This window comes from Falco punctatus, assembly GCF_963210335.1.
Source record: "Falco punctatus genome assembly, chromosome: 1".
NCBI lineage: Eukaryota > Metazoa > Chordata > Aves > Falconiformes > Falconidae > Falco > Falco punctatus.
The window spans coordinates 90,637,629-90,653,393 of NC_137580.1; the positions used below are offsets into that span (position 1 = coordinate 90,637,629).

At 46.1% G+C, this 15,765-nt stretch overlaps 1 protein-coding gene across 7 annotated transcripts in view; it reads left to right on the forward strand.

The window, feature by feature from the left end:
* The window catches only part of TPCN1 (two pore segment channel 1), a 49,317-nt gene that overhangs the window by 29,721 nt on the left and 3,831 nt on the right, over positions 1-15,765 (forward strand). For all 7 annotated transcript variants that reach the window (XM_080394753.1, XM_080394758.1, XM_080394754.1 and 4 more), the window contains 17 exons: positions 556-672; positions 1,613-1,737; positions 3,005-3,053; positions 3,256-3,319; positions 4,369-4,413; positions 5,479-5,535; positions 5,625-5,678; positions 7,170-7,242; positions 7,467-7,574; positions 8,823-8,894; positions 9,713-9,802; positions 10,579-10,694; positions 11,375-11,421; positions 11,962-12,030; positions 12,469-12,553; positions 14,086-14,222; positions 15,473-15,553. In XM_080394753.1, the coding sequence (XP_080250879.1) occupies positions 556-672; positions 1,613-1,737; positions 3,005-3,053; positions 3,256-3,319; positions 4,369-4,413; positions 5,479-5,535; positions 5,625-5,678; positions 7,170-7,242; positions 7,467-7,574; positions 8,823-8,894; positions 9,713-9,802; positions 10,579-10,694; positions 11,375-11,421; positions 11,962-12,030; positions 12,469-12,553; positions 14,086-14,222; positions 15,473-15,553 (1,389 nt within the window). The remainder of the gene's footprint in view (positions 1-555; positions 673-1,612; positions 1,738-3,004; positions 3,054-3,255; positions 3,320-4,368; positions 4,414-5,478; positions 5,536-5,624; positions 5,679-7,169; positions 7,243-7,466; positions 7,575-8,822; positions 8,895-9,712; positions 9,803-10,578; positions 10,695-11,374; positions 11,422-11,961; positions 12,031-12,468; positions 12,554-14,085; positions 14,223-15,472; positions 15,554-15,765) is intronic.

The window sequence follows — 15,765 nt, forward strand, 5'->3', positions numbered from 1 at the left end:
AGTGGTGGAAAGGGGCTTGCCAAAGGAGTTGAGGAACTCTGCAACCCAGGGTGGGTGATTTGATGCATGTGGTGGGCTTGGATTTCCCTGCTGCTGTCCTAGATGGAGGGTTAGCTTTGACATGTTTCTGCCAAAGCTTCCGTGGAAGGGTGAGTCCAGAGAGCAGTCCTCAAAACCCACTTTCTAGGAAGAGATCAGAGCATTTTAACAAACCTTTTTCTGCTGTTTTCTGTTGGCATGTGTGGGGTTTAGCCTTAGCTCTTAAAACCACTAGTGAGCATTAGGAGGGCAGAAACATCTGGGCCTCTTCCGGAAAGTGGATCGGTGTGTGTGCAGTGTGCTTGGTGATCCCTTTGTGAGATCCCTCCTGGCCAACGGGCCCTCACTGACTCTGTTGTGCCTCAATCAGTGTAGCGCTTAGTAAATTCCTTCTGCAGGCAATGCCTCTCATGCCTTTCTAGACTGATGTTCCTGCCTGTTTGAGAAGCGCTGCCTCAGGTAGCTGCAGAGGTTAAGGATCAAAGCATTACTTTCTCTCTTGTCTTCTCTCTACAGCTTCTCGCAGTTGTGTTCGACACTTTCAATGATATCGAGAAGAGGAAGTTCAAGTCCTTGCTGCTGCACAAGCGCACGGCCATACAGCACGCCTACCGCCTGCTGATCACCAAACAGGTACAGGGTCCTGCAGGGAGGCTGAGAACAGCCCGGAGTGCAGCAGGAGGGGAGGTCAGCAATGTTTTAAGAACACCAGTGGTCTGGAGTGTTCAAGGAGCATGTTCCAAAACAGATGATTTATGTGTCTGTTGACTGTAGTTACACTCAGCTCCTTTTTTTTTCATTCGGGTAACTTGTTTATATCTGTTTCTGGAGGAAAAAGAGAGTGAATTTCAGCCCCATGTGAGATTATGGAAGCGTCTTGATAAAATGAGTGAAATTTGTTCTGGAGTGCGTGTGATCACTGATTTCTCTCTGATTCAGTGTGGGTCACTTGCAGACTTGCTTGTCAAGCACCGGTACTTAGGGAAGGGGTGAGTCATGCAAGTGGAGGTACAGTACAGTTGCTAGATACCGCATGAGTGAATGGTGCAGAAACAGAAGTAATTCACCTAGAAACAACTCTTTGCAGGGACAGAGCACTTGGGGGAGAGAGGGTTGATTTCCTGCTGAGCTTGGGGAGCAGCAAGAGAAATAAGGCCCAAAAATAACTAACCCACTTCTAGTAGATTAGTTCGTGTTTAGGGCACACAGCTGATAGCCTTAAAAAAGTAATGGGATCTGCTAGGCTGTCTCCTAATTTCCCAAGAAGAGCGGTTGAACTCCGTTGCTCGGGGTGTCTGGTTGGACAGTTTTCGCATGATAGGGCAACAGGGAACAGTTCTGCATTTACTGGAGGGACTGATTGCCAGGGGAGCTTTCTGATCTCTGTGCTCTGGGATAAGCTCAGTATGTTAAAGTAATAGCTTAGGGTACTTCTGGGGCTTGGTTATAATGGCATCTTGTGATAACGCAGAAATCTTGCTTAAAACAAATCTGAAGTGAGAATTAAATGCGCTAGCCTCTATGTGCTTCTGCCTGATGTTGCTGCTTATGACAAACATTCCCTTGTTTCTAGAGGCCGTCTGGAGTTTCCTTCAAGCACTTTGAAGGGCTGTTGCGGTTTTACAAGCCTCGGATGTGTGCCAGAGAGCGATATCTCACTTTCAAAGCACTGAATCAAAGCAATACTCCTTTAGTCAGGTAGGATGGTCTTATTGCCGCACCCAGAGCAGGGAGGTTGCTTCACTCCTGGATCTAGGCTATACCTTGGAGAGAGGATGGCTGGGGTTATAAAATGAACGTTGTCTGAGATGTGGGAATAGAGTTATGTGATTGAAAGGATTTGTCTGGAAGCAGGGAGCATGGAGGGGTGGGTACCCCGGGATCTGCGGTTTTTCTTCAGAGGTGATGGAGTTCCTGCGTGCCCTCTTGTGGATACAGCGCTCTGCTGGCAGTCACCATGCAGACTTCTGTTTCCCACCTCCCCTGCCAGAACAGAGGAGTGAGAAATTGAGGAACAGCACTAGAGCCTGCAAGGAGCATTTCTTCACACAGTGCAGCCTCACAGCTTAACAAGTTTTTGTTTTTTCCAGCAGCTGGCTGTGTCCCCCAGGGTTTTGTTAATTAAAATCTGGTTCTGCTGGTGCTTTCAGGACTCTCATCCTCTGTGTTATGAGGCAGAGAATTACCATTCTGGTGGGTGGGTGCTGCTAACTCCAGCCAGCATGGAAGTAGAGGGAATTAGAGCAGGAGACTTTCTCTTCCTTTTCCTTTGTTCTGGCCGCAGACAGGCTGGGAGTGAGTCTCCCATGAAACTGGTGCCAGCGCTTCACCTTAAAGTCAAGTGCCACAGAGAGGTATTGAAAATGGCATAGGGAGAAGGACTGTGTTCTTAAATTTAGGCACCTAATGACACCAGTAAGAGTCTGAGAAGTTCAGCATTCTCACTTCCAGACACCTAAAAGCTGTTATAGGCCTGACCCTGAGCACCGAGACAGGCACTCGTGTTTTATGAGTTTCTTTGCTTTCATGTCCTTTTTCAAATGTCATTGTTACCCTCAAAAGAAAATGTGCAAAGACCTTGGAAAAGGACTGTGCGAGTAATTAAGACAGTCCAAGATTTCTTCTCGAAGAGTAGTACGATCTCTGTCCCTTGCAATTTGCTATCTAAGCCTCAGGTCTTTCCTCTTGGTAGTAAAATTCTGCAGTTCAGTAGTGTCACAGTTTCCTCCAAGGGCTGTGGCATTCCAGAAAGAAGACAGGCTTTGCACCCTGTTCTGGCCACTGTCAGCCACTAACCTTTGGCCAGACCGGGAAGAGGTCAGTGGTGAGTTATATCAGCTGTGGCTGCAGTTCTAATCAGGAGTTAATAAATTCCAGGGACTCTCTGCTGATGATGCCTGACGAGGACAATTAAGGATCTAATAATCTCCAAGGCTCTGATCAGATGCTTCTTTCTGTTTTGCAGTCTAAAGGATTTTTACAATTTCTATGAAGTTGTTGGCTTAAAATGGAAGGTGAGTATTTATTGGGTGGAGAAGAGGGGGAGTGTGTGTGGGAAGGAGAGCAAAGGAGGCCAGTGATTAAAGAGAAGGTGGGTAAGGAGCAAAGGCAATCTAAAAGAAGCAGATGATGGGAATAAGGTGGGTCTCCACCACTGCACGTTGTTTGTATGGATGTAGCATTGACTACTTCTGATCACATCTGTTCTGCTTTCAGGCAAAACGAAATCGCGAGCACTGGTTTGATGACCTTCCACGGACAGCGTTCCTTATTTTTAAAGGTAACAGGCTGTGTTTTCATGACAGCATGTGTTCAACTAGCAGGAAGAGCATTTCTTTACGAAGACAGGGCCCTCCGAAGGGATCTTCTGTTATGTCCCTGGTAAACAGCTGAGGGAAGGCCTGCTAACCGATTCTCTGTGTACTCAGAGCCTCCAAGCCCACAGCCTTGTATCCAGAATCTCCAAGGAAGATTTCTGTCATGCAAATATTCCCTGTACTCTGACCCTGGCTTCCTTAAAATAAGAGACTTCTTGGCAGAAGCTCTGTAGCAAACCAGACCCTGAGGTTAGAGGGCTGTATTCAGTTTTCAGCACAGAGGTTGGGGGGGGGAGGGTTTATGATTGCTGAATCTGCTAGAGTTTATAGAGTTTGTCCACATCCCAGGTGGTAACTCACAGCAGTGGCTATGGAGTGGGATTTGTGTTTTCACAAGAGCTGCTAGGCTTACTAGTCCCAAGATGTGGTTGCAGCGCTTGTGCAGGTCAAGTGCAGCTGCTCGGGAAGGGGAAAGAGCTCTGAAATACCCATCAATGTAATCTGTTTTGCAAATGTGATTTATCTCCCGTGTCCGAAGTTTGCTGACTGAATGTAGCCATTCAGAAATAAGAACTTACCTGCAGTTATTTTCCAGTGTTGTATGTTAGTGGGAAAGAGTTAACCCCATCTTGGTGCAAACACACAGCTGTCACAGGAGTCCTGCATATCTCTGCTGATGCATTCAACCCTCCTTGACAGCGTACGTGTTGTTCCAAACGCAGGCAGTGCTTCAGCAGCTGCATTTACCCCTGTCCACACCACAGAACTAGTACATAGAGAGAAAAAAAAAAGGCATCTCGGGTGTTAAGGATAGTGAGTTCATTGGTGCTAAAATTCTAGAGAAAATTTGAACTTGGTCCCAAGAAGTAAAAGTTAATAATTTTCAAGTCTGTTTATCTTCTGTGCTGAGGATTGGTATGAAAAATGTCTCTAAGGAGAAGATAAAGGAAGCTGTGTGTGAGGTATGGAGGATTGTGTAAACATTTGTTTTGTCATACTTTCCTTCATGCAGGCATCAACATCCTTGTGAAGTCCCGTGTGTTCCAATACTCTATGTGTAAGTAGAAGTAACGAGCTGCCTCTCTGCTAGGCTCCCTTGATCACACGGGTACGCTGTGTCTGCCAGCCCTCGCAAGGACGTAGCGTGGTGGGGCTGGTCTTCGGTCTGAGCCATGGCTCGCGTACAAATTTTGGAGTTTTTGGCAGAGAGGGAGGGAACGGCATCCTCATGCTGAGTGTTAACTGCAGCCTGGGCTGTCAGCTCTCGCTGTGTCAAGTTTTCTGGAGAGGCTCATCAGTTCAGTACTTCACAACGTGCTTGTGGGTCTAATTCTGTAGCCGTTGCATTTAGGTAGGTGGGTGGTTAGCTTTCACAAACCTTGAGGTTTTTATCTTGCAGCTGAAGGATGCTGGGTAAGAAACTGCCTTACCAGATAACCAACTTCTTCTGTTTGCACTTGAGAAGGTGCAGGCATCCTCGTGGCTGGAGGGATTGCTTGGCAACTGTACTGCCTGCTAGAATGATCCTCTGCTCCTCTTCTCTAGAGGAGAAAGTACTTACTTGTGGTGCTACTTGCTATGTTCTAAACTATCTGTTCCTACTCGGTAATTTGGGGGTTTTTTGAATGTTGGAGGAGAAATTTTTGTTAAGTTGGGATGCTAAACTAAAGGGGGTGAGGAGATCTGAGTGAAAAGAAGTCCTGCACCTCCAGGAATTGAATGTTGGGGAGCAGTGATAGATCCAGGCTGATGGAGCTTTGTCCTGTACTATTGGAGACCCAGTGGTTCTCAAGATTTTGTTCCAGAAGTAGGAGAAAGGTGAAATATGCAGGTACTAACATGGCAGAATGTAAAATAATTTTGAGTAAAAATGATTGAGATGATTCAGACCATTGTTTTGTTTTAGTTCTGTTTCCTTCTGGAAGATAAAAGTACTGCATCTGTTAAAGGCCTGGGCAAGTGAGGGTAGAAGACTCTCCCAAGTGATGTGTTCAGTTTCTATGTTGAATTGGAAACAATGACCCTGCCACTTGTCCAATATTATACTCTTCTTGATAGCCTAAAAAACAGATGCCTTCTGGTCCAGGACAGGTTTTGCCTGGGTTTTTACTTTGTTTTCCAGATACTGTGGTGGCTGTGAATGGAATTTGGATTCTTGTTGAAACCTTCATGCTGCAAGGTAGGAAATGTTGTGGCTTGTTTCCCAACTGTGATGCTGGGGACTGAAAAAAAGGGAAGGCTAGAAAAAGTTCTTCTTGTGTCTTGCAGGAGGGAATTTCTTCTCCAGAAATGTCCCGTGGAGCTACATAGTCTTCCTCACGAGTAAGTTGATGCCTCCCAGCAGAGCTGTCATTTCAGAAGGAGTTGGGAGGGGAATAGACAGCTCCGTTCCTAGAAGATTACTCAGTTTGAAGTTAAAACTTAGCCACAGGTGTCCAGGCTCCATCTAGAACAATGCTGTGCCTGGCAGTGATTGTCAGCATCCCCACGGACCCATGTGAACACTGCTGCACTGTTACACAGCTCCCTGTGCCACTGCAGTCTGGGGAGCCTCTTACCTCTGGTGCAACTCTCAGCAAAAGCTGCAGTATTATTCTTAAAGCTGGCTTCAGCCCTGAGAACAGAATAGCCTCGTTTATTAGGCACAGCATGTGAAGTGATAAGCTCCTCCAGACTTGTGATGGCTCTGTGTGGAGTTGCTCACATTGCTCTGCACTGCACTGACTATTCCAGGAGGTGTTACCAGCTCTGATCTGATTGCAGCTGTGAGCTGGTGCTCCGCCACACAAAGCACGGCAGTCCTGTTTGGAGTACGGAGTGCAGGGGCATGCTGAGGAGAAGACTGAAAGGACTAGGTGAACTAGTTGATGAGCTGAGTTTTCTAACTGGACACCATCCCCTCCATGAACCTGTACTTTAGTCTTCCTTTTCAGCCCAAGTGTAAGCAATTGCTTCTTCATGGGCTGGTTCATTGCACTGCCATAGAACTCTTCAGTGACGTGAATTCCCTTCTCCTGCCAGCGTCTCTTGCTCGAGGAGAAGCAAAGTGTAGCTCCACAGAATCAAAATAGTGTGTAAAAAAAGCGGGAGGTTCTTTGGAGAGTCTAGGAGAGGTTGCTAACCTCTTCTTTGACTGCTGGGCAGCTCTAGCGCTTCCCTGGCCATTAGTCTTCAAAACACTTGTTATAGAAGTTTGAAGGCTGAGGCACTCTGCGACGCTTCTTTTCACAGGGACGTTGTCATCCAGCTCTTCTCTTTGTTTCTCTCCCACCTCCACCCCCACGCCCCCCAGAACTTGGAAAGAAAGACTTTGGGTTGACAAACAGGGCATCGTCATGTTATTACAGTGTTCTTTAACCTACAGGCCCACAGGGTGCTGCCAGGACAGGGAGTGAAAGTAGACAGCTCTTCTTTGAAAGGATCAACCCCTGCAGGTCGAGGCTGGGCTATGGGATGTGGATACGTTTCGCTGAGATAGAAGGAAATGAACAGGCAGGACTGAATTCCCGACACCACTTTCCAACCTTTCCTATGGGACCTTGTGCCTCAACATCTATAGTGTGTTAGCCAGCTGAGTACTCTGTAGACTGCTCTGAGGAGTCATAGTGATGAATACAGGAAAGTGTGTTGATTTGGAGGGATAATGTCTCTTTGGCATCTCACCAAGAATAAGGAGGATGGGTGGGGGTCTTCTAGACCTGTGTTCGAAAGTCCTGTGCTTAAAGCACCACACATCTTTGAGCACAAGCCTTTGCATAAGCCCACCTAGTGATGCTGCTTAGTTCTGACCATGGCTGTCATCTTGGTTTACAGTCTATGGCGTGGAGCTGCTCCTGAAGACCACTGGACTGGGGCCCGTTGAGTACCTGTCCTCAGGCTGGAACCTGTAAGTGCACGGTGATGTTTTTGAGAGAGGTGATAATTGCTGGGTTCAAAAGACCAACTTCTTAGATGAGTTTTTAGGCCTGTAGATAAGGCCGTCAGCAGGCTGTTATAATTCTGCCCTTGGCCTTGTGCATCTTGTTAGGCAGGAGCATCACCAAGTACCTCTTCTCTGCTGAAACACTAATGATAAATCATTGTCCTTATTTTATTTTATTTTATTTTCAGCTTTGACTTCTCAGTCACCCTGTTTGCATTTTTGGGGCTCATGGCACTGGCGTTTAACATGGAGCCGTTCTACTTCATTGTGGTTTTGCGACCCCTTCAGCTGCTGAGGTGAGACAGGAAGGCTGGGGGAGGTGGGGGGGGGGGGGGGGGCGTGTTACAGAGAGCAGGTGGGGAGAAAACAGCCAGGCTTGTTTTCCATCAATCCAGCTGGGGACAGAGCTCCTCACCAGGAGAGGGCAAGGATTGCTCTGTGGGTACGTGACCATGGCAAACAGGAATTGCGTGGGGTAATGAGATTAGCCAGAGTTATCAAAATGAACGATAACAAAAACTTGGGATGGGATATGAAACCCCGTGCTTTGGAGCTTAAGCTGATCTCTAATAGAGATCAAGGGATTTACTGGGGGCAGATTATCCTGTGTCTGCCTTCGTGGGGTTCTTACACCTCCTCTAAATTGTCTGATGCTGTTCAGAGAAAAGCTTTTCTGTCAGGGTGAGACAGTCTGAGCCAGTTTAATAATTTCCATTGAATTACCAGAAATTACAGTTTTCAAAGGATGTTGCTTTCTAGGGTGAAGTACAACCCTGCTCTAACTGCATCTTGCACTTTAAGCAAGACTGTGGCCTGTAACCTCTCTGCAGCTCAGTAAGATGGGTCTGATTAACCCTCTCATTTCGAGGCTGTTAGAGGTACCTTCACCTTTGCAGAACGCTGAGAGTCATAGGGGGATGGCATTTGAGGCAAAATGTTGTTTTGTTAAAAACAAGCTAATGCAATTTAGCTCTTCAGTGAGGATTTAAAGAACACTTTATGATACTCAAGGGGGGGGAAAAATAATGTTTTCTGTGTTGCTCCCTTGCCAAAGACTGTGTTTGGCAGCTGTGTTCCTCTGTAAAGGCTGATGGAGTTGCCAAATCTTAAATTAGCAGGCACAATGCAGTTTTCTTTCATCAGTTTTATTGGGTCATGGGGGAAACACGGAAAAGCTTGTGTCTGAGGAAAGGAGTAACGAATCCTGACCCTGTACACAGGACTAATTTAAGTTCTTACGATTTTTATGGTTTTTTTAAATAGCTATTTATGCATCATGCTTTGTAAACAGACATAGGCTTTTCCTTGAGATTCCTCAATCCTGTGAACACTTAGTCGAATGTATCATAAACATTCGGATGGGACAGTGGGATGTTGTTAGGTGAGCAGAGACCACTTGAGCCAGAGCAGATCCTATGAGTTTGGTGTCAGGAACCCTTACTGTTCATTGAGTACAGAGGTACAGAGAACCGTGATACTGTCTTTATTTCCAACAACGCGAGGAGAGCTGCAGTGTGTAGGTAACTACTGGCTTCTCCTTTCAGGTTATTTAAATTGAAGAAACGCTACAGAAATGTACTGGATACTATGTTTGAGTTGTTCCCCCGGATGGCCAGGTACTAACTTCTTTTTGCATGACGACAGGGAGAGGAGAGTGAAGGTTTAGTGTCTAGGACCAGGGTCAGGATAGGGACCTGTTAAACCTGCTAAAGGTGTTTATGCTCTGATCTATCAACAGGTTGTTACTGATTCTTCACTGTGCTGCAGGGGGTGTTAATCTTCCAGTTTCTTGGAGCAGTAGGTGATAAGCAGCACTCCAGCACCCTGGGCCGCCTCCTGCTTTTGTGTTATAACTAAGAATCGATGCTTGTGTGATTTATCTCCCCCATCCCAGCTTTGGTGAGAGGGGAGGCCCATTTGGGAGGAACGTTAGCATGAATATACTAGTGCTTAGTACAGCCACTTGAGCATTATTGTGAAATGGTGGGGAAGAAGGAGCTTGGGGTTTGAGTGGGGCATCCTCAGACCTCATTCCCTCGAGGGCGATCTGAGCAGAGTGTGTTAGCTAGAGAATGCTGTTCTTGGCACAGTCCCTGCAGCCAAGGACGCGGAGAGGGCAGAAACAGTGTGTGTTGTTCTTTGTTAAAGAAAGTGTGGAGGGACGTTTGTTTACCAGAAGAGACAGACTGGGAGGGAATCCAGGCTGCTTTTTAGTTTTTCTCTTCAGTGAGTGGCAAGCTCCTTGTCCAAGGACTTCTTGAATGAGGGCAGGCGAAGAACTGCAGAGCCACAGTGGCAGGGAGGGTGGTCTGGGGTTTTCAGTGCTGCTTCCCATCCGCTGGAAATGCCTTCCAGAGCAACCAGCCTGTGTCTGTGTTTCCCTGCCTTAGCAACTCTTCAGTAGCACAGTACTCTTTCTGTTTTTTGCCCCCAGCCTGGGTTTAACCCTGCTGATCTTCTACTATTGCTTTGCCATTGTTGGCATGGAGTTCTTTGCTGGCGTGGTCTACCCGAACTGCTGCAAGTGAGTACCACGTACCCGTCCCCCTCTGCAGTGGTTTTGGTACAGAGCCAGTAGCAGTGAGCTCTGGCAGCTCTGTCTCCCTGTGGAGCAGGGGCCAGAGAATGGGTCTGAGTGGGGGTCTGCAGCTAAGGCAATGTGCTGTGAAAATCTAGGAGACACTTCACTTGGCTAGGTAAGATCGGGTGAAATGACTTTTGCATTGCATTTGGAAAGGCAGAGATTTCTGTGGTAGGGTTGGCTGGCTTTAACGAGTTCTGTAACTTGCCTCAGGTAGCTGCACTGGGAGGACAACTTCATGGTACCATGGCTGGAAACTCTTGTAACATCTGCTTTAGAGTGAAGTCCAGATTTTTATCTTGGCGATGCCAGAGTTGCTTGGCCAGACCTGTTACATATTTAGGCCTTACTTTGTAACACGATAAATTCACCCATTCTTGGAAGCTAAGCCTGTCTTGTCCTGTGCCCTTTTCATCTTAAATGGTGGCAGACCACTTGGAAATGCCAAGCTTTAAGGGTGTGAGCCAAGGAGTCTAAATCAAACACTCAGTTTCCCTGGTATATTTGCTGAATGATTAGAAAGTCACCATGTGCTCCCTGGGCTTGTGCTGAGCTATGAAGAGAGAAGCTTTCTTTCAGAGAAAAATGCAAGTGTTGGCCAAGAGGTAGAAACTGCCACTCTGCTCACCACCTTCCCAGTGTTTCAGTATTTATAACCCTTGGCATTTTCCTTGCTTTTCTAGTCTCTTCTCATTCTTTGTCCTGATTTCTCCAACCAGCACAAGCACGGTCGCAGATTCCTACCGCTGGGTGAATCATACAGTTGGCAACAAGACGGTTGTGGAAGAAGGTTATTACTATCTCAACAACTTTGACAACATTTTGAACAGCTTTGGTAAGGGCAGTTTCATCCGTAGCAAAAACTATTCCTTAGTGCATCTGTGTTCCTGCAGAGCTGGACAGCAGGACTGTAATAATGCTCATGTAAGCCTGGGACTCTCCCGTTGAGTCCTACTAATGCACCTCAAACGCTCAGCATCCTGCTCTCTCTGTCTGGAGAGCTCCACCTGACTAACTGTGCCATGTCTGTTTTGCAAGGTAAGCAGAAGTCTCTCAAAAGCCAGTGTGAAGCCAGCAGATCTGTTCTGACTGGTGATCAGACCAGACTTCCAGAGATGTTTAAGGAGGACGTTAAGTCACTACCCTTCTAAAGAACCAATACTGATGCTAATATATTTCTTTAAACCCACTGATTTTTCTTAATGTGTGAGGAGAGATGCTTATCTCGTGGTGATTTCAGAGGTCTCCATGCTCTCTGGTGGAAGGAGTCCGGTCTGTTTCTGATTCTTTTAAGAAATATAGATTAAGCCATGCTTCTGGTTCTGTGGGTCTACCCCCTTTGTCTGAAGTAATTGCAGTAATGAAGGTCTGCATTCTGTCTCTGGATCTGCTGGCTTTATTGAAACTTTGGTATCTTGCTTCAGTCTTTCCCATCAAATATTTTGTCTTAAGAATCACTGTAAAGTAGGTCAGGGTGGATAAAGAAATTGTATTTTTTCTCCCACTTGTATGCAGTCACGCTGTTTGAGCTGACAGTTGTCAACGACTGGTACATCATCATGGTAAGTAAACCTCAGCTACCATGTGTGTATAGACAGCACAGACTCTGCCAGTTGAGCTAGATCTTCTGTGCCACCACTGCTTTCTTCTGATGATTGGAGATGGGCCCAACATTGTCACTTGTTGTTGCCAGATATCTTTTGGTCCTGATCGCATTTGACCTTTGACATGCTGCTGAGCATGTTTTCTTGTGAATCTTGACTGGCCTTCAGGCCTTTAGGTTTCGCAGCCTAGACAAACGGAGTCACTGTATTCCAGCTTGTCACCTGCTGTTCAGACTATGTTCTCATAGCAGCAATGGCTTTTAAACCCACAAACTTTAAATGTTGTGTATAGGAACCTCTCCTTTTAGCTTGAGAGGCAGATTAGCTGCAAGGACCAGCTGGAGCATTGAGCACTGCACAGGCAGTCCCTGAGGCTAACTGTGGAGCCATGAATGAGAGAGAGATACCATTTATGCTGCTTTATGTCTGTTGGCAAGCAGTTAACGGCAGATTTTTCCTTCTTTTGTGCACTACTGACTTCTTGCCTTTCCTCTTTAGGAAGGGGTGACATCCCAAACCACTCACTGGAGCCGTCTTTACTTCATGATCTTCTATATTGTGACCATGGTAGGTTTCTGGATGTGTTTCATGCATCAGATAGTGGGGATGAGGAGGGCAGACAGCTTTTACTGTGTTCCAGAAGGAGCTTCCATGCCTAAATGAGGACAACTTTGTTGTTGTGCATAAATGTCTTCCAGAAACAGGTGTGAGTCTGTATCACTTGCAGAAAGTTGAATTTATGGGCATCAACAGAGCTGATGCCACACAAACCTGGCCTGGGGTGAGGACTAGGGCAGCACAAGAGTTCTGTTCTGTCCCCATTGTGGCAGACTGTTGGCAGTTTACTCACAGGTGGATGTGTGGTGTGTGCATCCCCTCTGCCGTGGAGGAGCTGGGGAGCATAGACTTGAAGTACAGACAAAATGCTGAGTTTCTGGTTGAACTGGGCTGGAAGAATCCCCCAGCAGCAGCCTCTTGACCTCTTCTGTTCATGTCTTCTCCCAGGTGGTGATGACAATCATTGTGGCTTTTATTCTGGATGCTTTCGTCTTCCGCATGAACTACACTCGGAAGAATCAAGATTCAGAAGGTCAGAACTGAGGACTGGTTGACCTACAATATTTTGTCGTCTCTCCCTGATGTCTTATGTCTGTAGGAGAGGGGACTGGCCAGCAAGACCAGATTTTTTGTTGTTGTTTATTTTTTAGCCTTATTTCCTAAGCTAATTCTTGCACTTTTGTGTGATATTTTGGTCTGGCCTTTCTGCTCTGCCCCTCATCTCTCCCCCAGCACTCCCCAAAAAGTAAGTGCGTGTGTGTGTATGTATGTATGGGGGGGAGCTGTTTATATATAGAGGGATGGGTGGGTGTGTGCACATGTGTTTGTGTATAAACTTCAACTACTTGAGCCATTTCAACCAAATTGCTTGAAGATAGGAAGTCTGCATACATTTCATTAAAGAAATGTAGGAAACTTTACAGCAATGATGTAGCAAAGTTCAACAAGAGACTTTACAAGAAGGGAATTTATTTTTTTTTCTTTAAAACCAATTTCCCTTCCTCACCAATACCCTCACTGGCACCAGCACATGTCTCAGAGTGGCTTGTTCAGCATTCAGGCACCAAAACACTGGATCCAAGTGGTGTGCCAGCTCTCTTTACCATGACATGGAGGACAATGGACACTGCCTATCCAGTTCGGTTCTTTCCACATCTCCCAGTTGTACTTACTGGTGACTACGTGCTGGTTTTGGATGTGCATTTGGGTACTCTTTAGGAACTGACAGTGACTGGTCTCTCCATCTCATCACCCCTGTGAGCCATCAGTTTTACTCACTGTCCTTGTCTCCTGAGCTGGATGTCTGAAGCTGCATGTAGCTTCATGACCTGCTAATTTAGGTGCCATAAACACATTAATCTCCTACAGCCCTTCTCTGGCTATTCCTTTGGGTCATCTACACCCAGACTTTTCTATTCATTCTCCATGAAGACTACTCTTAATAACTCTTTACACTCCTCTGCAGGAAGGAGTTACAGCTACTGCAGTCATATATTTCATACCAGAGAATCTTCCCCGCAGAAACGTGATGAAGGCCCCAGCCACAGGAGTAGCTTTGATCAGCCTCTCATCTTTCTGAGGTGCCAGAAGATCAAATTTGTGTGGTGCAGGCCTGTAGGAGCCGGGAGTTGTTAGTTACAGAAACACTTTTCATCGTGATCCCTGCTGCACCCAGTTTGAAGGGTGCGGTGAAAGACGCTTGTTAGCACTGAACTCCCAAGTTGTTGAAGGTCAAAAGGCAGCAATTTCTGTGTAATTATTTGCTTTGCTAGTTAATTCACAGGCAAGCAAAAAGCTACAAGATTTTTTTATTATTTTTTTTTAAGATATTGAGCCTGATGTTTTAAAAAGCTGAGATGCTTGCTAGCCCTACACACTAGCTAACTTATTTGGGGGTACAAGGACATGTACGTTCTAGTCACAAAAGTAGGTACAGACTGTGCCTGACATCTGGCTTGGTCCTGTGTGCTGTTAAGCTTTGCCTTCCAGGCTTATCATAGTGGCTGATGAAACAACGTTCACCTTGGAGACTTTTTTTTTTCTCTTTTTTTCTTGCTTTTCCAGAAGACAACGGCATTGTACTGGAGAAGGAGATCTCCAAGGAGGAAGTGGTTGGCATAATTGAGCTGTACAAGCGGAGTTCAGCTGCTGCTGAAACAGCTCAGCTGCAGAAGATCGTTTTGCAGATGGACAAATATGGGGTAAGAGGAAATGCTTACTGCAAGTTCTCAGCTTTGGGGGAGGAAAGTCCACGATAGCCTTTTTGCTGTCTTAAGAGAGAAGCTGCATGTGTCTTTGTAATATTGAGAGCTGAGCTACTGGAGGGGCTCTGCAGCACTGGCACAAAGTTTAGCTGCTCTAGAAAAGTAGCAGCTTAATTTCCCCTGCACTCTGAATAGCCCTGACAAAAGGCTAGCTGCTATGGCCTGCAAACTTTGCTGTCCTCACCCAGTACCGGCTGGAAAAAAGTGTATTTTTCTCCAAGGAAGCCAGTGTCTTATAATTCTCCTGCCTCTCTCTGTGCCCTCCATACGCTTAGGCTTGGACAGTCCTGAAACATTATGCAGCAGTATGATGGTATCGATTCCAAACACCAGGCTTCCTTTCTCCATGGTGCTGCTTACATTTTCATTCTAAAATAGGATGGACAATTGGGAAAATGAGCTGACCTGGGTAACTGCTCTTGTCTCAGAACTGTTGTCTCATGCATCTGGGAAGAGCTTGAGTGGTTGTTTTAATAATAGCCATTATATTCTTGTATTGCCACTACAAAGTACAAGTGCTACAGTCTCTTAGGCAACCTTTATTTGCTTTGGTTGGCTTGGTAGTTATAGGCTGAGCTCTTGTTCCCACAGACAAAATTCAGAATAGCAGTGATGATACCAATCAGAAGCGGTTTTCAAGACAATAAACCGAAGGAGGATGCTGTCCTCAGCCTTGCAATGATGATGCCAGACCTGAGATTTCTTTTGCTTCTCAGTCTTGTTCATATAGCTCATGTGGTCAGAGTAATTCAGACTTCTCTGCTTACATGATTTAAGAAGTCCAGGCCCATGGAGTAAATGATCTGGACAAGTGGGACGAGATCTTATTTGGAAGCTTGGGTTTGAGCCTTGTTCCAGGCGCTGATGTTATGTTCATCTGACTAAATTAAGCACCACTGACAGATGCATCCATCCAAGCTACAGCTCCCTCTGTAGTCTCTGGGGATCTGGTCGGTGTGATTTGTCTCAGCCTGCAGTAGATGCCAACATTTGTTTAGGTGATGTGCACCCTAAAATTTCTTTTCCCCATGACAACAGAAGGAGCCCAAGATAGCCAGAGCTCATCAGTGAATGATGAGTGTCTGCTGGAAGGATGCCTGAAGTTCCAGGGACTGATCCTGTGAGCTGCTCAGTGACTGATAAATGTCTTTTTTTTGTTTTTTTCCTCCCCCTCCCTCCAACTCTAGCAAATGTCAACACTGTTTCTGGGACGCAGATCAAGGACCAAGAGTGATTTGAGTATGAAGATGTATGAGGAGGAGATTCAGGTATGTGGGCCCAAGTTGGAAATACCAGCAAGTCTCTCTGGTGAGCAGAACATCGCCTAGAATAACAAACCATCCTTTTAAACACCGGAGGCCTTCTTCCTCCGAGTCCCAGGCAGCCGTGTGCTCTGTGAGAAGGTTGGGCAGTAGATAAAGTGCACTTTAGATTGATCCATTCTTGCACTCAGGGACTTTCTTAAACCACAGAGCATGTC